Genomic DNA, 23,022 nt, shown 5'->3' with positions numbered 1-23,022 from the left:
ATCTGTCTGCCGTTTAAGTCTACAGTCTAACAATTTCATATGAACCGTGCGGAGTTTTGACTCAGGGTTTTGGGTTTTTGCCCACCTCCACATAGCGGAGGGAGTGAAATGCTCCTAGAGCACATCTTGACGTGGTCCCACAGCCCAGCCGACCGTAAAACAATCTCTATCAGCATACATTGGCAGATTGCACAGGTTTAAATCACGCCAGGAAGCAGTCAGGACAGGTGGCTGCAAAAAATATAGGCTTCCAGGGAGCCAAAACCTGACTTTTTGGAACCGATTTTGTTTAAGAAGTAAGCTTTCCCTGTCAGCCCCCGGGAACATAGCTTGCTTCAGAAACACCTCTCAGAGGCGCTGGCTGGCAGGACACTGCCCGACTGTTTCCAGTACTTTGGGTTTAAAACCATACAGGAATGGCATTTATAGTTTCATTGATGAAAAATCATTTTCCCTTCATTTAGGGAGACAGTGTCTTTGCACCAAGATAATTGGATCTAGTGTCTAAAAAGTCAGCAATGTATCCTTTTGTGACAGTGAGTCTTGGGGAGAAAGGGCACAATTATTCAAAAAAGGGTTTGCAGGAGAGACTGAACAATGTAACTGGCTTGAGATCTCTGCCTTGTTATGGATATTCAAGGAAGAACAAATGTGTGGAGGCAAGGAAATTGAGGACTGACGACCACAGATAATGAGACCCAAGTCTACCACCTCTAGCTGAAGTCCGACCTAGGCTGAAGCAGAAAGCAGAACTGCCACGTGTTGGGAAACAGAGGTCACCTCAGCTGATTCTGCTGAGCACCCTCATCTCGAAAGACATCAGTAAGGTGCAGGGGGCCCGTATGAAGTCTGAGCCGTCTCTCCACCAGACACGAAACCTCTGATTAGGACAGGGGCCTTCTGATGGGGCTATGCAGGTGACGCTCGGCCTGCACATGTTGTATGGAGAAAGGATTCCCGCATCCGTTTTTCCTTCTTCCAGACTTAGCAAAACCGCTTCTTTTCACAAGTGCAAGTGTCTGAACGGGTGCTCCCTGCTTCACACTGCTCTCCCTGTATGGGCAAGTTCAGCCAGCAGCACATATCATATTATTTATTCATGCAAACACTCCACTGCAAGGGGTCACAGAAGTCATGATCCTACAGAAATAATATGAGACTGTGCCCGTATATGGCTGTTGGCATGAGGGGGTGTATTTGCTTTCCCCAGACAAGCCAGAGGATGTTGATAAGGGCACAAGGCTTTTCCAGAGACAATAGGAAGATTGGGGTTTTTATTTTTTTAAAGACCTGAACGATGCAAAATCTCAAGTGGGATTGAGAGGGTTTCTAAGAGCCACGCAGTGCCCAAAAAAATGCTTTTAGGTAAAGGTATTAAAGCTCAGTGGTTTGCAAAACATGGATAGATTATTCTAACCTGCACTTCTACAAGAGAGCCACAAGGTATTTTGGAGCTTAAAATTAAAACCAAAAAACCCAACGAACACAAGCCAAAGCTATTGCAACATCTTATAAAAAAAGCTAAGAGAGTTGTGAATGCAAAAGCAGTCCTGCCCTGCCTGCAGAACCACCCCAGCTCTTCCCACTTCCACAGGCCTGACCCTACCAGGCAGGCAGCACCCTCCCGCCCGCGCTGCACCCTCAAGAAACACTGCGCCGCGAGAGAGGCGGCTCCTGCTCCGGCGAGCTCCAGCCTCGCCGATCACAAAACCCACAGAGCGCCTGCCGCCCTGCGTGGATCAGGCGAGTGTGCTACCTCATACAGAAGTAGCCTGCGTCTTGAAAGGGATGAAGCACATCTACAAACCCCGATTTCGATTCTACTCTCAGCTTTCTCAGTATTCTGGATGGCTCAAGACAGATAATGGCTTTCTTTTCTCCCTTACAATGACGGGGGGGCCCCAATAAACTCTGGCCTTACAAAAGTGCTACAAGTAAGAATATCTTAGACATTACCTCAATGAAGTCAAAGTTAAACATAAAAAGTGCACAAGGCACTCTGAGCTCAGTGTGGTTTTTACAGCCCAGGCTCTACCTGAAGATTTGATGGTAAGAAACAAATATTTTTCCTTGTGAAGAAGTACACTGGAAACAGCAGTAACGGATGCACTAAAGATCTTTAAAACAACATTAGTGCTGTGTTCTGGGTTAATCAGGCCCATACAATTTGGTACAAAATTAATCATGTAGGACTGCAGTAATAAAGTCTCACTTGGAGGCTGCATCTCTGCTTGGCATAGGGCCAGGCATGCACACTATGTCAGATTGCTGAAAAACCATGGGGAAGAAACAGAAATAGTCATCTTCCCTACCCAAGTGCCTAAGGCATTCTCTCCATCACACCAAACAAGGAGACACAACATCTCCCGTCACAACTTTGCTGGATTTAGTGCAGGTACAAGACGTTTTTCTGTGCTCTTGCAGTCATGCGGCAACTAAGAGTTTCATTACAATAACGTCTCAAATTTCTACCACAATTAGCTTTATTTGCTCTTAGTTCTTGTTCCCAAAAGGCACACTACATACTAAAATAGATAAGACTGGTCTAAAATAAAACATTAACTCTTATTGACTGAATAATTTTCTCATTGACAGTGAAACAAATGCAAACTACATGAAGTTAAACAGTAATGACTTTTCTGTAAAACTTTAGTAAATGAATATTGGTGCTGCTAATTGCTATTAATTCTAGCTTAGTTATAATTTGTGGTATAGGCAGTTGTAGCACTTTTCACCAAAAACGCATCAAACTCGGACATGCTCTGTTTCCTATTAATGTCATCTCTCGTAGAGCTGGGGGCACACACGGACTGGAGGCATCTGTTACACACCGAGCAGGGCACTGCATGCCGCTCCGGTTCAGGCAGCCAGTGCGCAGGGGTAGGCTGCTGAGTCAAAACCCCATTTCAGTCTCACTGCACCTCTTATCCCCTTTCAGCTCCACTGAGGATGCCGGAATGCCCTTGCCTTTGTGTGTCAGGAACATCAGGAGGACGAGACTGCTCTCTGTTATCACACTGGTAACAAAACACTTGGAAGCAGAGGAGAGAGGAGTATTCATGCCTTCTTCCTTTCTTCTTCTCATCATGAGCAAGACTAGACATAGGCTAGTCCCAGCTCTACACAGTAATTTAAAATCAATATAATCACAGTGAACTTTGTCACCTCTGCTTCAGCTGAGTAGGTTTTTCATTCAGGTCCCTTGCCATTTTTCTCCCTGAAAATAAGTTCTTCAGTTTCTAGTCTGCCTTGAAATGAAATAAAGCCATCCTTGGCTTCAACACAGCACATAAGCAGTCTCTCAAGAAATGCAAGACACAGAGCAAACTTCCATCATCTGCACATCCCTACATTCAAACACAATGACTTCCATTAAATATTTAGGACTCAAATATTTATAACCAGTCAATTAAATTGAGCATTACTTATCCTCCAGGAAATTCTTACCCTCTCTCAGCACAGAAGAGAGGCCCAAAATACATTTCCTACACTTACTAATAACACAGTAACACCTATGGCTATAAAGAAATCCTTCCCTCTAGATGCAAAGACCTTGGAAGCAAACATACAAATCTGGTATAAAAGAAGATATAAAGAACTTGTCACTAGCCAACATAAACAAACGATCATCTCTGCCCCAAGGAGCTTACAGTGTAAGCTCCAAGAGACATTAAATGTGCGGGAAAAAAGGAAAGGAAACGATGTAGGAGACCTTTTCCACAGAGGTACTTTCACTCTGGAACACAGGCAATTGGCAAGTGGGACAGGCTACAGAGTAATGCCCCAGGAAAGGAACAGTTACTAGTACCAGAAGATTCTACCACCAGACCATCGCTGTAGGTCCTAGTGGGAGGATTTACAGCTAGCATTTTGTTCAGAAGAAATCACCAGCTAGACTTTGTTAATCGTGTTATCATGAGCACTAATTCATACATCTCTCCTACAGCAAAACCTTTTTATTACAGAATTTCAAAAACCAATACTTGAATTTTAAACTTTAATATGAACTTACATTTTAAAACATTAAATTATCCACCGAAGCGGACATGAATGTGAAAAAAGGCCATTTCCTCCATCATTTCATTAAATTTGAAAGTACTTATTTATTTTAATAAGTCAAGATGTCCATATGCCAGGAAATTAACATCAAAGAATGTTAAATATGCCCAGTATTACTTAAAAGCCTATAGAGTATTATGCATTTTCAAAAACAGCATAACTCAGCAAAACTACTTTCCCAGCAGTTACTTTTTATTACAGTTTCCAATAGTACTTTGGGGAAAAAAGCTGAAAACGTTTACCGTACTCTGCACTTCAGTTCATACAGAAATCATAAGATGCAATGGCAAATCACATGTCCAGGCACCACACCACAAGCACCTTCCCTAATTTAAGGTCTTCTGTTAATGCCAAACAGATGGTTTTCTACCACGCGCTCTTCCACGGGCTTCCGTGCAGACCTCCTTCGTTGGCACATATGATCAAGACCATGGATGGCCTCAAACAGAAAGGTTGCAGGGACTTGGACTGTTTCCTCTGAACAGTTATACTTTACTTAGCACAACGGGACAGAATTGTCACCAGTATTTTGATCACTTGAACTAGCCAGATGTTCTCCAGTCTTAAGAACCCATCTGCTGAAATTGCAGGGACTTCCTCACCGAAGCAGGACTTAACCAGCATGTACTCTGAAAAGCTACTCATGAGCGCTTGCAATTTTGCAAAGGGGCCCATAATGGATTAGTCTAGTTTCCTAAGGAAACAGGCTTATACATTTGAGCCTTCTATTGCATCTGGTCTACCACTTCCCCTTCCCTCCCCCACCACTTTCAAGCCTACTGGCTACCTCTGACCAAATCTGAGAGAAGTGGATGATCTTACAGATACAGCATTGCCACCGGTTTTGTGAAGAGCAAGCGTCAACACGGGGAATAGTGGCAGGGAGCACTACTGAAGGCCACGAAAGAAGCTCAAAGCTTCTTAGGAATATGGAGCACTTAACTGCTCATAGAGCTGCAGTTACGGGTTTTTTAACAGCAAAGAAAAGGAAGGCTCTTAGTACCTTCTTCAGCTCATAGACCTCACCTCATTACACCCTGCTTCAGCCATTCATGCATTTAACACCAAGCCATCTCTCAGATGGCTTGTACAAATTTAAGGTAGAGGTGTTTTTTCTGGTGTTTGCACTGAGAGCAATTAAGTCCTGCAGACATCTGGGGATCCCTTGTGCAGTATAAACAGTAACTGAACGACATACACCGAACCCTTCTGTACAAAAGTCACATCCAATTCTCTCTGCAAACTTATCTTCACATAGCACATCCCCTTCCTTGGAGATCAGCATATGATAATACTGTATCATGCAGATAAGTGGCTCAATTTCAAGTCTCCAGCAACAGAAATAAAAATTAAAAACATGATCTGAAGTGCCACAGAAGCTTCCAAGTTGGAATCTATCTGAAAAGTTCATGTCACCTCTGGTTAGGAGCAGACTAGCATCTGGCATGTAAAATGGCTTTTCATAGCCCAAGGGGCCAGAAGGCTTCAGCAGCAGCCTGAGCACAGCAGCCTGAGACACACCACCACACCTCGGGAGCAAAAGACAGCATGTAAAACTGAACGTGAAGTGATCTAAACTCTCCGTGACTTCACTGCCGTCGTTACCTCAGGGTAAAACTTATTTCTGTACTTGAGAAATACATTCAGACAAATGCAAAGCAAATCACGTAACATTCAGTTCTTCATTCTGAGTGCGTCCACTTACCGGTTTGTTCGTACAGGAGCTTGGCACATAGGATTGACCTCAGTGCACAAGGACCAGATGATGTGAAATACAGCAAAGGAGTCCTCATCCAGCATGGTACAAAAGCACGTGATCAACATTTAAGGGACCTGTGTCACCTCAGCTCTAGCAGCGAGTGTATTACAAGTGAGTTGGGAAGGAGACAGGAGACATTTGTTTCACTATTCCACATAGGAAAAGCAACAGAAACTGCACTCCACATGCCAATACCGATCACCTTCAGGCATTCAATTTCAGGGACGTTTCCTCTTTTGTTCCTTTCCGAGGAAATTGATACACTAAGACTGTTGAGAAAGCCTCAGAAGTGAGTCAGAAATAAAGAACCCCATGTGAAACAGCCACTGCTGAGCTTTCTGGCAGCTGGACAACTTCGATGTTGGCCTGAATGCTCTAATTACAGCAAGGTGAAAAAAGCAGTATGGGCCAGCTTCAAAGACCTCAGTTCAGCCCTCTGCTCAGCCACACTTGGGTAATGTGAGACACGGCACCCAGCCTCTCTGTGCCCTCCTGGTCTTTACAACTGTGATCACAACTTGACCTTACCAGACAGCAGCTATGCTGGGAGAGATCTGTATCTGCGTACATGCCTGCAAGGCTGTGATCCTACAGCAGTGTGGAGCAAACATGCACGAGGTAAGACTGCATTCAAAGAGAAATGTAGGGGAGGAAGGGTTTACTTCAGCCATGGGTAGAACAGCCTGGCTTAGGTTAAACTTGGCAATACTGTTCAGAAGACAACAGGCTGGATTTTCTTTGAGATGGAGAAAGACAGAAGGCCTAATACTCATGGCAGCAAAGACTCCTTTGGTGGAAGACTTGCCTGCTGGTCAAGTCAGTCTACTTAAGGATTTAAAGCAGTTACATGTCTTAAAGGTATCTCAACCTACTTAGGGTTCAACCACAAGGACTCCGTCAGTCAGTGATGCCCACCAGTCCTTACTATGTCAGCTGAAGTTGCAATCTTCATCTCTACAACAGGGACATAGGGCTCCTAATTATTCATGAATGAAATCAGTTCTCGCTAACTGTCCTGAAATCATTATCAGCCCACAGTCCTACTCACCTTACAAATGGGCAGCGTTAAGAGATGGGAGTGGGTGGGAACACATACTTAGGAAACATTAATTCAGAGTTCAATTGAATTAAACCCACTTGCTTTCCCAGATCTGCAAAACCAGAAGCTTGATACTCAGGTTCTCAGTAAGACTTGACATTACTATTATACCACAGAGAAACATACCTCTTCAATAAATCATTCCAGTGCCAATAGCCTCCCTCAGTTAGGAAGGCTACAGCGATGACCCTTAAGAGTTCAGAGGAGAGTTAAAAACATTTCCAGAAAATCATTCAAGTGCTGTTTAAAGATGTAATTTATATGCACAGCTCTGCACTCCATTGCAGGATTTCATATTTATTTAATTTGATGGTTAAAAGTGTGCCCATCCAACTCTTCGGGCACACGCAGTCTTTAATAAAAAAACTTCGTAATTTAGAGCCAAATGTTCAGTGTACTGAATAAGAAAAGAATGTCTTCTTACTCAAGCCCAGCGTTGTCCCAACCCCACTGGAAAAAACTGAGAGCACCAAACAGACCGAGAGCTTCAACAGAGCAGCCAGCATGAGAAGTTCAGTTTGCTGCTGAAGGAAGAATCAAGCTCCATAGCTGGATCACCTCCAGGAAGGCCTCCTGTTAGCTCAGGAGCTTCACAACACCTGTGCTACTGACATGGTCTTCCCCAAGAAGAGGCAGTCTCTAAGGCAACCAAGATCTCTTCAATTAGCATTTGATAAGGTTGGACACGAGGCCTAAGACACACTGCACAGCACTGGGACTCAGGCTGAATTTCCAACTCTGCTGTACGCCACATGGGGTATATCAAAGAAGTTACTTGAACTGCCCTGTCCTTCAGTTCCCACCATGTAAACACATCTACCTCTGAGATACTACAAGCGTTACAACTCCGCTAAGCACTCATACTGCAGTACCAAAGGACACGACAGAACATACATAGATGAGACTCTCTGTAATTCTACCTTTCTCTAATAGGCATGTGACATTCCACACAGAAGAAATGCGTGGCACCTCTACCCACCTACAGCAGACACTGCCCCGCTGGCAGCTGGCAAGGCGCTGGGTGGGAATGCCCCACCGCAGCACTGCTTCTGCTCACTCTTCCCTTCACAAGGGAACCCAGCGGGGCAGATGTACTCCTCTTGCAGGCAGGGGCTGCTTTTTCAGTGATTAAAACCTGCAAGTCTTAATGCCACGTTCTGCAAGATGGAGATACTTTCTGAGAAAGGGGAGAGATGGGGTAATTCCTGGAGCAGAGATACTGAAAAGAAGATTATCTTCTGAACAGTGACTGGAATGACACAAAGCAGCCGTCTGCTATCACAAAAATAATAGAAATACTTCTACATCTACTGCATCAACTGCAGCACTGGCCTTGCTTAGCCCTTTCATACAAAGACTCCACTTATATCCTGCAACTAGAATTCTGATTCATTCCTTGATTATTTCATGCTTGGACTATTGCAATAACGTTTGTGCCAAGCTACTTTTTTTTTATCCACACACTACAAGGCTATTCAGAGCTTCCCTGCTTGCTTTGTTTCTCACTGCAATATCCTTTCTGTTCGCATACTTTTCCCCCCATTGTTATTTTCCTATATACATTCAGTTACATATGAAATCAAGACTGGAAGTTCAATATATTACTGCAATTATTCAAGAACGTCAAGGCAACAGCAGACTCCAACCTTCTGTGTATTCTCCAGCCCGTTTGCCAAGCTTGTATCACAGCTGCTAGCCAAATACTCCATCTTTCTTTTGCATGTTTAAAATATAGGTGTTTCACATGTTTTTATGTCTGAAGAGCTTGAAATATTTTATACTGTTTCCTATTTCAATGCCTGGAAATCAGCTAAATTGACAACTTTTTGCTGCACTTCAGCACACTTTCAGTTTTATGAAACAGTGCACTGGTTGGTGTCATTCCAGAGGTTTTCTACAAACGTCCCACTGTTTACATTGAAAGAAAATGCAACAAAAAGGACAGTACATGTCTAGAGAAGCGAGGGGTGTCCCCCCCAGCAAAAGCAGCTCTCTGTGCTTCCTCGTTTCAGCATGGATAGCCAGAGCTGTGATTGCAGCAGTGCAAAGTAAAAATACTTTGATGTAGTATCGGAACAACTGTATCTGAAGCTCTGAACATTTCATCTAGCATCTGTTATAGTTATTTTATACTTTTGTGCTGTGGTAGGGAAAAACTTCATGAAAGAACGAATGCTGAAGGAATGTCTGGTTCTTTGCACCTCTTATATTTAAGCTTCTCAAAGCTGTTCATCTGCCAATGGCCTATCTACTCAAAAACAGCAAAGAAAGAATTCAGAGCATTCAAAAATCAGAGATTTGCTTTAATGTATTTAAGTCATGAAAAACAATCAACTTCCAGAAAGAACCTTGCCAAAAAAAAGAAAAAAGGCAATTTCACCATAACCGTGTCCAACATTTAAAAATTCAGTCAACCATTTCATTATAGACTGGATACCAGGATTGACTATGACAGTACTTGGAATAAACTGTAAGCATGGCACACAAGAAAAGGTGGCAAGAAGAGAGATAAAACAGTATTAATGGTATTCAATAAGGAAATTGTGTCTGTGTCTAAGTAGAAACTAAATTACTATCTGAGGTTTTCTTAGCAGATTATTTAGAAACTTGCCAATAGACAAACAAAGTAAACGACAAGACTCTCAATCAGAGCTGTGTTCCCCAGCAATATGGCTTAGTAAAAATGATACAGACTACTTGGACTGCTTCTGGCAAGGCTGGCTCTCCTTAGAGGACTGCTAATGTTAAATACTCAACACAAACATGTGATTACGAATTCCTTATTCACACTAGCTTATGGTTAGGAAGATATATCCTGTTCTCAGGGATAGGAACTTGAAAACTTATTTCTTCATTCCCACAACAAAAACAAAAGACAGAATTTTGTATTTGTTACTTCACAACACAGAATAACTGAAGATAGATAAAATGCATTCTCCTTGACATCCTCCTAGTAGGCACACATTTTGATACAGATTCTGCAGACAAGTATGTGCCTAGTGCACATTTGTACAGTGCCTAGCTCATGGACATGAAGACTCATGACCCAGTACCGTCAGAATACAAACAATCAAAATATACAGATGGTATTTCCTATTTATTTGAGAAAACACACAGCAGTATACCACTTGCTTTAGCTGTGCACATTAAAAATCAGGGTTTGTGCTTAAACAGTAACAGCAAACTCTCAAACTATGGTTTTCCATGTTTCTCTTATGAAAGAGTGTAGCATTGATTTCTGGAACAAATGCTACCCTAATAAGATTGCACATGGAAATGAATGCATCACAGCAGGTTTCAGCAGGGTTCAGTAAAGACTACCATTCATCTCAGCTGAACGCAGATAAAATATTCAAAGCTCAGTTTACCAATCAGATCAGATATTAATGGGAATATTTTTCCTAGTTCCTTCAGCTTAGTTCCTCTTTAGAAAGTCAGCTTAAAAGAGCAAGGAAGGGAGAGAGCCAGAACCTGCTCATTTTTGCCATCCTGCATTTAATGGAGATGAGTACCCTTACAGTGGAACGATAATCGTGCACGCGGTATGCCAGAGTTTTGGTCAATATCAAGATTTATTATTCTGAGGGACAGAAAGAGTGAAACACTGACCACGGCAAATAGGCCATTAGTTACCTCTCAGTTCAATAAGTCTTGATGCTTTTCTTACTATGTGCTGGTTATTTCCTGTCCAATTCACATTAGCAGCTTATTTAATGAGAACAATCTAAGCAAAGGGAGAGAAATTCACACATTTACAAAGGACATCGCCAAGTTACATTTCATCACAGTTAACAGCATTTGCTATTCTTTCAGGAAATAACCTTTACTGATCTTTCCTGTTTTAATGCCAGCAATTGCTTTTGAGAAGAACACGCAACTCTTATATTCACCACCAGTTATATTTTAAATAACAGCATCTTAAAGGACAGCAATAACTGCCTAACTGTTGTAGGACAAAGCATTCACACACTGATAGCGTCCACTAGCATGACAGCACGGCCACAGTTCCTATTCTTAATGGACACTTTTCCCCACTCACATGGTCATCCCTGCTCTTGTGAAGCCTATTTTTCTTCTATTAACTTCTACTAATGTTCATGGCAATTGCACAGAATCTTGGAGAGAAAGGATCCAACATTTTAGAAAAAACATCGGTAAGGACATGCATAAAGAACAGCAGCATCATAAGCACTGCTAATAATTTCACACAGAAAATGAGATCAAAGGTACAAAGAGGAAAGAGATGCCTTGAATAGACCATAAGACTAAAGAAAAAAAAAACTGTATGCATTTTCTACGTATAAAGGGTTGTCTTTATAAATCCATAGTTAAATAAACAAGTAAAAAAAACACATATACATCCTTGCCCAGTGTCTGCTTTTTTATTCTCTGAGAAGCCCAAACGGTTTTGATTACTTAGAGTATTCCTTGAATGAGTCAGCTTGCAACACTGAGGCTGATCAGCGGAACAGCCGTCAAGAGAGCAGTGTATACCAGCCCCACCAGTACCAGCACCACAGCCCAACTGGGAAACTCCAGTGACAAAAGCACCACAGCCTACAACACCCTGCCCCAGGGCAGCGCAGCCTCCCATTCCATACCCATTGATTACACATGTTAACACTGGGAATAATCAGACATCACATCTTCTATCTGAAGACTCCAAGAGGAGTTTCCCTGATTTGAGTATGAGAGTAAGGAGCAGTATTTCCCCATAGCCACTTCTGGTTCTCCACAAACTCATGCAATGATTGCCACATTGATTTTACATGAGGCCCTTTAGAGCAACTGTCACTTAAGATACAAGCATCTGCGTCAGCATCTCATACCATAATCTCCTCCTAAAGTCCTGACCCTCTCACTACCCATTTTTTGGGCTATTGCAAGGCAAAACAGGGTCTGCTCAGGTCATCAGCAAAGCGTTCTCAGCACTGACAGATGCAACACTTGACATTGAGAGGCACCTTTAAATGTCTGGAATATTATGCTCTGTGAAGTAGCATACATTACATAAGGGAGGCCCAGTCAGGAAGCCCTGGATCTGGTAGACCTTTCAATTGCTTATTTCTGGAGGATTTCTTTTCAAGTTTTGTTCTGTTTCTTTTTAAAAGAGCTTATATATTTACAAAAATATTTCCACACTGATGACAACGCACCTGAACTGCTATCTGTCACTATTATGGGTATTAGAAACGTGCCAAGTTCTGTGGCAATTATAAGGATGTGCTAAAAATAATTTCAGACTTGACCATTCAGTGATTAGTCTAACAGAAAAGATTACTGTGAAAAGACTGCACTGAAGCACATTCAGGATCCACACCTACTTCTTGCTTTGACTGTGCTGTGCCTATTCCACGTTCCTGTTACACTGCAAGTAATGTGGCCAGTCGCAATTTAGGAAGTCTTTGGCAAACCATAAGACACGATCATGGAATAAATACTTTGCCAAAACATACACGAATACACGCGTGCTGAGAAATCCCCCTAGAAATGTAGTTTGAGCTTCCTGGAAAATCCTAAAAGGAACATCTAGGAGATCTCAGTCTCTGTTCAGTCTTGCAGTTCCTATTTAAAGACAAGTTAGTCTTCTGTTTTCTGTGTTTGCTCACTTCTGAATTTGGTTTAAAGAGCTGCTAGTGTAGACTTAATGAAGTTTCTTCTGAAAGGCTGATTGTGTTTTCTTCTGTCTTTTTGACAGAACCCATTTAAAATGGGCCTTCTTCATTTAATTATCTAGTCTTTATTTTTGCAAGTTTTATTTCTGAACGGGAATAAATGTTACAGTCAGAATTGTGTCTGTAGACAACAGGCTTATTTTGTAACACTTAAATATCCTTTCCTTTACAGTCAGACAGTGAAGCGAGCAATCTGTGGTACAGGCTGTGGGCTCTGTACAGGGCACATGCAGTATGAGCACCGGGCACTGCAGTTCACAGGGTCCTGTCACAGGGACATTTAGGTACGTAGGTGCCTTATACAAATGTTACAGTCCCAAGGGTTGTCTGACTCCTGATCAATAGTTGAAGTTTATCCTCTCTAAACTCTTGTGCCTGAGAGGAGCAGTATTACCAGGCAGTACATGGTAATGCCATAGATAACTCAGGAAACCAGGAAAATTCCTGATCTCCAGAGTTTAAACCAGCTCCCAGACCATTCACCCTCCAGAAGAGCATGAAGCAGCACAGAAGGGTTTCCTACAGGCTACAGAGGAATTACTCTAAAGGCACAGTATAGGACAGATATATCCTGTGGAAGATAAAGACTTGAGGGCTCTCTGCAATACCGCTGTGCCCTTTTCCCACCCCCAGGCAGGAAAACCACGACTGGCTGGATACTTTCAGACCTCTCCACTCCCACCTCAGGATTTATTACAGAACACTTAAGCCCAAAAATACATAAGCACTGCAAGCAAGCAGGCACAGCTGTACGTGTACAGAGGTCTCTGCTGCTATAAATCAGTACAGCTCAATTGAGATCAATATAAAGCCATAGTTCAGCCTAACGCAGGCCCAGCAGAGACATGGGCGCACTGGTCAATATTGGGGTTCAATAGATGGCCGTCTGCTGAAGGCTGGCAGAAGCTGTCCTGATCTTATTTACTCCAGCTGGCAAATTCCCTTAGAAGAAACTTCAGATTCCCCAGCGCACAGTCTAGCATAACTTTCTTCCCTGCCCATAACTGCTGGGGCTGGGCCAGCAGATGTTGTACAGCTAACCGGAGGGGAGCTGGCCTAACTGTTTGAGGATAGGGGAGGGAAGGAGCCTACCAGATAATGTCTGTAGAAGAGCTTGGAAACCATCGACAGAGGCTAATTGCTTACTGCAGAGTAAAGTTTCCACTCTCTGTAGGCTCAATTGATGCAAACTTCCTAGTCACGTCCAAAACCCTACCTGCAAGACAAACAGTACATAAGTACGTAAACTGCTTAGCCAAGCCCTGCTCAGGGTTCCTGGGAAATATTCTAGGGAATGAGGAAGCAAAGAGAAAGAAACAGATAACTTGATCATCCTCCTCACTGTGCTCAGCTAGAAACAAACATCTGTCTGGCATCTGGCCTCTGCCACCCACCATCTATTCCCATCTTCAACCTAAACACAGAAGCTATGCATTTTCATTATCTCTGGTCCCCTCAGTGAGCAAACATGGACAAAAGACATCAGATAAGAGAGGCTGAACTGGCTGAAAATCCCGTATGGAGCTGGAAGGAACCAAGTGAGGGGAGGAGAGAGAAAGAAACTCCTTCATATAAGAAGCCGTTACAAAGCAGCAGCCTGTAGAAACATCCAATTTCTAACAGATCACGGGCTCCTTTCACCACCTAATTGCTCATCTTAATTTCCTCCCTTTCTCAGGGAGATGCTGGCAATACTGAGACTCCGGCAGGACATAGCATCAACCCTGGAAAATTCCTTTGCCTTTTCCTTCTCAGACACAACCCAAATTGTTGCCTGCATCTCAGCATTCACACTTAGCACGTGGCCCTGCCCCTCCTGCTTGCAGGCACTCTACGCGGGGCTCGGTCGGGCAGAGCTGCTCCTCCTTGCAGGCAGAGACCACAATGTGGCTCAGGAGGACACCAGACCTCCATCCATTTCCAGGATGGGCTTCCTCAGATGCAGTATGCACACAACCCATACAGGCAGGGCAGGCGGTATGTAGGCTGTTTGCTCACACCTTTATTTCATGTCACAAAACCTTTGGCGAAGACCCAGGTTCTGCAGCTGGAATACATGGTCCCAAACCACGTTCCCCTGGAATGGCATTTCAGGTCACTGTTCAAACAGTAGCCTGACAAAGCATCCTGAGAAAACGATATTATATCCTCTTCTGGTTTCTTGAAAAGCGTTGGTAAATATATCATTTCCACCTTCTCCATCTCCTAATTTACTCCTTTTATGAGCAATAGTGACAAAGGTTCTAATTAGATAGCGCTAATCAGGTACAATGGCATGTGATTGACAGCTGAGAAGTCACTATCTGTTCTGTGAAAAACAGATTGGCTGTTTTCTTCATAGAAGCAGGAGATTTATCAATAGACAAAACCCCAAAAGTTAAGGTAGAATTACACATCAGGACTATACATTTTATTTTGACATAAATCTAAAAGGATTCGTGGGTGGTAGAAGCTTTTTTGGAGGGGTGAACAACTGATATTACTCATAAAGGAAGAACAACACCATCACAAAAATAGAATTAGGAAGACTGTCTATGCACAAACTGGTGTGTGGTGGGTTTGTGGGGTTTTGTTGCTTTGTTTGGGGGGGGTTTATTTGTTTTGAGGTTGGTTTTTTCCTTCCCTCCCTCCCCCCCTTTTTTTTTTAAACCGGGACTGGTTCCAAAAAAAAAAGGCCAGAGTTTTGACACATATAACAACAGAATAATTCTACTAGCGTATTGCCTTTTTTAAAACATTTTCACCTAACTACCTGCAATGAATATTCCAAATACATTTTTCAGTAACAGAAACAAAATAGCCCTGCCAAGTGGCACTTAACTTGTAATATTTTACACAAGACAGCAGATAGGAATAGGCCATTCATTCCAACACACAAATTTTTCCTCTATTTGCTTATTTCTATGGAGTTTATGTGCTTGAAATCTAAAAAAGTTATTTTAAGCTGCAATATGGAAGTATATCTTGGGGCAATATTTGTCCATCAGATAATCTCAAAGTTTAACAAAAAAGTGGTCATTTGTCCTACATTACTAAAATGTTTAAATTTTACTTGTGTGACCTGATTTGCAAATGAGATAGCTTGTATTTTGAGATCTAACAGAAAACTTGTGACATCTGGTATTTTGTGTATTAATGGAAAAAACGCTAACCTTACCTATAATCATTCATTTCCAATGTAATTTATGGGCTGTATAAGAAAGAGGAGTTGGCAGTCAAAAATTAACATTTGCTTGTTTATCTGGTATCAGTATTTAGACTTCTTAGAAAGTAATATTTTTCCTTCAGCTACAACGAGGCCTGCACAACATTTCTCTTGGACAAGCACCGATTGTTTGCAATGCATCTCGGATCTTCCAAAAAGTTCATTATGATGCTTGAAATCTTCATAAAAACTGTCACGGTATTAGACATTTTTCCATAGAGTCAACATAGCTATTAACATGATTTCAAGTTGTTGGGGTTTTTTAACAACTTCAAATACAGGCCTGGAATTTTCTAGACCTGAACCAATCATCAAACCATACAAAGACATCATTCTGAAATATATGTTGATTTGTGGCATTTCAAAATTGTGCAGAAACATCAGGTTTTCCATAAGACTTGTAAGAGCAGTGGGACAAACAATTATATACCCTCCCAACATCTTACCTTCTCAGCATCACACATCCTGGTGTGATGCTGCACTGACGGGTCTCATTGTCGTCATTACACAGTACCGCAGAAATACATGCATACAAAGACATAATTGTAAAATTTCTAGGGTTTTTTTTTAATCTGGATGTATATATGGATGCTTACTGTCTTCCTAGAAGGCTCGACAGGGTAAGCAAATGGTGAGCTTGGGAATGTACTGATTGGACAGGGAGAGTAAAGAAAAGTTGGTGGGAGTATGCCTTTTTATGGGTGTGTTAAGAAACTAAAAGAAGACTGAGAGAAGGAGCAGAGTAATAAGGCAAATCCTGGAGGTAAATGGTAAGAATGCACGAAGGGAGAGGATGTGTGTAGAGGGAGTTTGCAAGGAAGTCAGCAGAAGAAAATACACTGTAAAACTAATTTAAATTATTTCTGAGCATAGTAGTAACAAAAAGCAAGTAAAGAATTTGATTTTGGAGTTATTTCATGTTTCAGCCCTCTGGAGAAGTCAACTCACCCGAGTATGCCCAGTAAGGATCCCCTGAAGCCTTTCGCCTCCGTATCTGCACAGAACTACCATGTCTGTTTTCATGCAGAGAGCCAACATAACCTTCGGTCAGAGCTGGGAAGAGAAGAAGCAGGAATCATTAGGGAAGTGGTATTTACTTCCTGGAGTTTACACTGTGAAGCTTATAACTTTGCTGAGTAGAGACTACAAACTTAGCATTGCTTAAAAAAAAATAAATTGAACAGGCATGTTTCTCACCCATGAAAATCCATCATCCAAAGATGATTCACAGAAGCCAGGACTCACTGATGCCATTCTGATCTGGCACGTGCCTGCATAACTCCAGTAATTTCCATACGGAAATTCTGATACACACAAGCGAACAAGTATGAGCCATGACACAGGACCAAACTTTGTCTAGATCCAAAAGATAGCTTACGTTGTTAGTGACTAGCAAACTGCTAATTGTAATTCAATTGTAACACAAAAATTATCAAGATCCTTAAAAGAATACAGATGCAAGTGTGTGGAATATGCCGGTACAATGTTATCCTGGTTATCATAACTGCACCTAGTTCAAACCACATCTGAAAAACCCATGTAGAACAGTTTCACTCCATGTACAGCCTGCAGACCTGAGCCCACGGCGCGCTGGGTAACAGTCTCAACGCGAGCAAGGCTCGAGCAACGTCGCCTCTATGATTCACTCAAGCAAGGCAGACATGGAGCACTGCCTTCTAGCCAAAGGAAGGTTACGTATGTCAGACAAAATACCAGCGTGCAATACCAATGCCTTACAACGTGAAAGGGAAAAGCCAGTAATGAAGAAATCTTTGTAAAACTTCACAAGCTAGAAGGAATTCAATTCATCAACCAAAACAGAAAAGAATGCATCCTACATTGTATCCCAGCATTTTTCTTTTATACCTCAAACAATTTTTTTTTTTTCTTTTAAAGGAACGCATAGCTTCCATGAGGATGTGGGTTGTTTGGGTTTTTTATGTGCAAATTTTGCTTATTGTTTCTATGCATCTGACTGAACCAAACTGGAGGTGTGTAAATTCACAAATGTCAGTAAAAAGTCTGTTCAAGTAAAAATCTGTCAGTAAAAATTCAACTACCTTTCTCAGAGCACCACAGCCAAAGACTTTTGTGCTGTAATAAATGCACACAAACAAATAACCCTTAGATCCGCAGACACGGAAGGTGAAGAACAAGTATGCACCAACTGGCTCTATGGAAATTTAAGTCCAACTGATCCCAAACCACTTATTTGATCAGTAAGAAACTAGCTGAATAATTCAAATTAAAACTTTAGAAAACCATGTAAAGCACTGCTACCCGTATGCAGTCACCCAGCACTATACTCCCTTCTATTCCCAGGCCAACTACAGCTGGGCTGAAACGAAGCTTGTAACAGGACTTTATTGAACATCAAGCACCAGTAACTCAGATTTTGGCTTTCTTAGCTTTAGAAAAGCTTCAGGGTGACACCCCCTTTGTACCACAGTAGCAGAGAGCGTGCTGTGTCCAAGAGCTATCCAGGTACGCTAAATAGCTCTATAGACAACCTTCACTCTGCAACATGGATCATGGATTTCTGCAGATTTTGGAATCCTGAAGTGGTAGGAAAAGTCACGCAATCTCAGGAAAGCCATTACAGGCTTGCCCCTGCCAAATTTTCTCTTGTGCAAGCAAAGGTACTAATTGTGCAATTTATTATGAGCCTCTGATTTGAATGAGTTTTCCAGATTTCTTGGCAACTTTCTACATGCTAATTCACTCCAGGCTGCAAACTAGAAACACTGGAACACATCATGCTACCAGCATTTGTAGGCAACACTATATCACATACCTTATTTTCCTCTTCTCATTTACCCTAGTATGTCTACCTGGTTGGGGGGCAACAGGCACTTATTTCAATAGGAAAGAAGAGGTAAGGGATGTGGAGACCCAAACCCTCTTGGGAAAAAAAAAAAAAAACAAACAAAAAAACCCCCCAAAAAAACACCACTGAGCGAAAATCAGAGACCATGAAAATCCCATGGAAGAGAACATAGAAATAACCTAGGTGGATGGGTGGAAAGGCTATCAGAAAAAAATTGCCCGATTATTCACTTAATCACATGTGCTGAGAAATACACCTGAAGTCCCTCCTTATTACAAAATGAAAGACAACAGCAGCTTTCTTCCGAGCATCCTCGACATAGAGGAGGCAAATAATTGAGGGGTTTTATCACCCAGAAAAATTGACTCCTGCAGGCAGAAGGAAGATTTCACCCTGCCTCCTTCAAGGAGTAAGGTACTCCTGCATGTATCTGCTCAGCGAGCCCTTCTGTGTGCCTTACCATCAAAAGAAAGAAACCATCTCTAAATAATCCATATTTGTTGAAGGTAAAAAGGCTCTGAGTCAGCGCAAACCATCTGAAATTGTAAAACCCATTGTACTCCTAGCTTGGACCGTCAAAAAGCCACATGGCAACCATGGTATGGCTATGAATCATACCATTGATTTTCAGTACCCTCTGTGAAGAAAATTAAATTATGCAAATCCAAGCCTTTATGAATGCCTAACTTTAATGTGAAATTGAACATTTGCTTCAGTCAGCATCTTATTTATGCAATTAAAAACCTGACATTCTTGTGAAAATATGCAGTTTTAGTTTTCTACATAGACACTTAATAGATTTGTACATTTATCTATACTTATAAATGGTGAAGAGCCATGCTGTACACAAATTTATTTCCACCAAAAAGGATGTTACAAACCAAGAGGGGAGCTCAAGTATTTGTCAAGAGAACTGGGGGAAGGAACTTCCTGGTTATACTGCTATATATCTGCTATAGGACTGAAAGAGAAACAAATTGGAACATCCTGTTCTAAATAAAGTCCTGCATCACTGTTAGGCAGCCCAACATTAATGTCAATAGTCCCCTTACAAACGTGCAATAATTCAGTAGTCATTAGCAATTTAGAGAAGATATATATTTACGGGGTAGCTGCAGAAACTCTGGAAAAAGAGTTGAACTGGAAAGGTAATGGTTTACTGCTGTGAACTGGAAAGGTAATGGTCTGTTTCTATCAAAAGTCATGGCATCACCTTCTTCCTGAAGCTGGCGCAGTTCCCCAGCCTGTTCACAGGACAGCCATGCATTTCTGCATGGGGCCACACAAACACCCCAAGAAAACACTGCGGGAACAAATAGATATTGTTGGCAATATCTTATACTGGTAAAGTCATCAGGAAACCACAGACTCAATCTCATGGTGCTTTTGTTCTGTGGCGTCAACTGGGGTCAATGGACGCTCTCATACCGAAGAGGTGCAAGGTACAGAAAAGAGCATACAATGGCTTTTTGGATAAAAGTTTGGAAGAGCCAAAGCATTCAAGTCAAGTTATTTCAAAAAAGAAAGTGCTTCATATATCAAAACCATCTTACGTTTCAGGCAGAATCGTTACTTTTCCCAGATTGGGGGGGGCAGGGGGCCCTGGGGATGTACCTTCTGACCAAAACAACTTGACGCCACCAGTGAAAATTTAACAGTGTTGCTGAATCTGCTTCTTTCACCGAAAATATATACAACTAAAATATTTTGTTCAGCTCCAGCCATTAAAGTACATTTATTCATTTTTGTGAAATGCTCCAATTCCACTGTTTCAGAAGCTGTACATGCAAATAAATGACTCAAACTCATCTGACCTCTTCCAGTGCTTCTAACACCAGAACAAGTTTTGGAGAAAATATTTGAGAAAGTTAAGTTATTAGCACCAATCGCTACAGGTTTTCACAAGTCATTTTCATCTGGGAGACAGTTAACAGCTCAAGAACAGAGAGCAGCCAAGCGGTTTCCTGCTCCACTCCTGCAGAACTGGATGCTGGAGAACAGCCAGCAATTAGATGGGCTGGTCCAACATGGACCAAACATGGGGAGGCTCCTTTCTTCTGGGAACCCTGGAAAAGTGGGGGAAGTGGAAATCAGGACAATAGGAGTGGCAGGAACATGCTGCAGGAAGGATCAAAATGGAGCAGCCAAAATAGAGGGGTGGGGTGGAATATAGGCACACACACGGAGCAGAGTGCAGAGAGGAAGAGAAAGGACAGCAGAAGCCCTTGCCCTGCAAGGTTTCATTTGTTACATCATGCCAGTGCTGATGGCAGATGAGTAATGAATACCATAATATATGGTCTGAGACTTGCAGATACACGATTAAAAGAAGGGGACCAATCTTACACTCAGATACACAAGCGTGAAATTAAATCCTGAGCAACTCCTCTGGCTGCTGGTGCAGTATCGGTGTCTATGAAGCGGAACACCTGCAGCCAGTGGAGTTGTGCTCTGCCTATCAGAACTACTTCTGCAAGGAATAGAGGATCCTTCAAAGCTAACATGGAGAAATCTCTTACACACAATTTCATATAATTTTAATCGGTACTGAACGCTACATGATTTTAGATAATGTGCTAAATGAATCAACCCATGCCGCATATCTGCAGACAGCAAAAGCAATGCAATGCTGGGATATGCCTTAGCATTCTGATCAGCTTTCTATTCGCTCTGTCTCAATGTATTAACTTTCCAATAAAAATTATTTGATAAGTGCCCTCAAAGGTATGATAAGGTAATTCCTGCCTGAATACCATACTGGTATTCATAGTTCACATGAAAACACAAAATTTTATCCCCAATCTAGCTTAAATACAAAGCTATTATACCGTTCAGAGAGATTATACCCTCAGCATTAGTGTTTACAAGGTATCAAGCCATCAGCTATGTAAGAAAAATCCTTTAAGGTCAATACTTTATGTCGGAATGGTGAAATCATTAGTTATGATGGTAGATTAACTATATTGTGTGCCAAACTCTGATCCTTTTAAGCCTTCTCTGAAGACAAGGGTTGCACACTAATCTGTTTTCAACTGTTCCGATTAAAACGGTACAAAGTCAAAGGTACACATGCTGCCCAGCTCATAATCATTCTGTGACTTGCCACTGTGGACTATACTAGCAGCTGAAGCAGTTTTAGTCCTAGTCCCGAATGTGGACACACTTCTTAAGTTATATAGTTCAACCTGGTACTACTGCTGGAAGACAAGGCAGCCTTGGGAGACAAGGGACTTGACTATTGGAATCTGGAGTAGTGTCATGCTATGAAAACACTTAAAGGAGGGGGTTAAAAATAAAATCTTACTACTGTGTAGCAAAAAAGCACTGTATCATAAGGAATGCTAGCAATTAGTTCTGTAGCCTGTAGAAAGGAAACTTTCAAAAAACAAGAAAACCACTATTTTCTTGAAGACTGCACAACACTGCATTTTAAAAGGGGGAGGGGACACAGAAACATTACCTGAAGGGCTTTTGCATCATCTCTTAAATGGAGTTTAAGAGATCAGTAAGCCAAGACACTTAGCCATCTGCAAGCCTAAAGCTTTAAGCAAGCCTCACTGAAAAAAACGTAGCATCTTCATCTAGGTGCATTTACTGTATTTTTAATTGGACTGTGCTAAAGAGAAGCAGGAAAGCTGAAGACACTGCAATGCTATGCACTGTAACACACGCTCTGCTGAAAGGAGTTTAGGCTTCTGGGCAACTTCTTAGAATAGATGTTGTCAAATGGGCCAGAAGGGAAGAGAGGAGAAAAAAAAGATAGGAAATAAATTTATAATATTAAACAATTAATATATTTTATACAATTAAAATCTATAATGGTTAAATGCATCTCTCTAGGCTATTTCACAGACAACTTTCTAAACAAAACTAGGCTGTTTGCCTTAAATATTTTACCACACTTCGACAGCAAATAAATCTAGAAATATTTCAGGCTCGGCTAATCCATTTTGATAGTGCTTTACTTTTAAACGGACTCTTCAGCCATGGATTCCCACATTTTGCAGATTATTTTATATCTTGCCAAAGAAGGATGAAAGTTAAAACAACATATGGTGGTCAGACAGCATCAACAAATTATATTCTGAATGAGACTTCTTCCTTTGATTACGCTGCAGAGATTTCTTCTGATTATCAGATAAAAGAAAATCTATTCTCCTATGAATGCACACGCAATTTTCACATCTTTCCATTAATGAAATATGGGAGTTAGAAATCACAAGTTTCTCACGCCTAAGTGAAATAACAGACACACGGATGCTACATCTGCCAAGAGATGTATATCCCTTTCCCAGATGACAGTCACCCAGGCAGCCCTTTAACTCCTGTATGAGCTCAATCCACAGGTCTATTCCTATAAATGACATGGAGAGTTTTCACACCATTCATTCTCTGTTG

The 23,022-nt window shown here is 41.7% G+C and overlaps 1 protein-coding gene across 1 annotated transcript in view; it reads right to left on the bottom strand.

Moving 5' to 3' along the window:
- The window catches only part of PTPRG (protein tyrosine phosphatase receptor type G), a 416,959-nt gene that overhangs the window by 306,495 nt on the left and 87,442 nt on the right, over nt 1-23,022 (bottom strand). The window contains exon 2 of the mRNA XM_059823043.1: nt 16,746-16,850. Within this exon, the coding sequence (XP_059679026.1) occupies nt 16,746-16,850 (105 nt within the window). The remainder of the gene's footprint in view (nt 1-16,745; nt 16,851-23,022) is intronic.

This window comes from Gavia stellata, chromosome 12 (genome assembly GCF_030936135.1).
Source record: "Gavia stellata isolate bGavSte3 chromosome 12, bGavSte3.hap2, whole genome shotgun sequence".
NCBI classification, from domain to species: Eukaryota; Metazoa; Chordata; class Aves; order Gaviiformes; family Gaviidae; genus Gavia; species Gavia stellata.
Note: the sequence above shows the minus strand (reverse complement) of the source record. Positions and strands in the feature narration are given on the sequence as shown.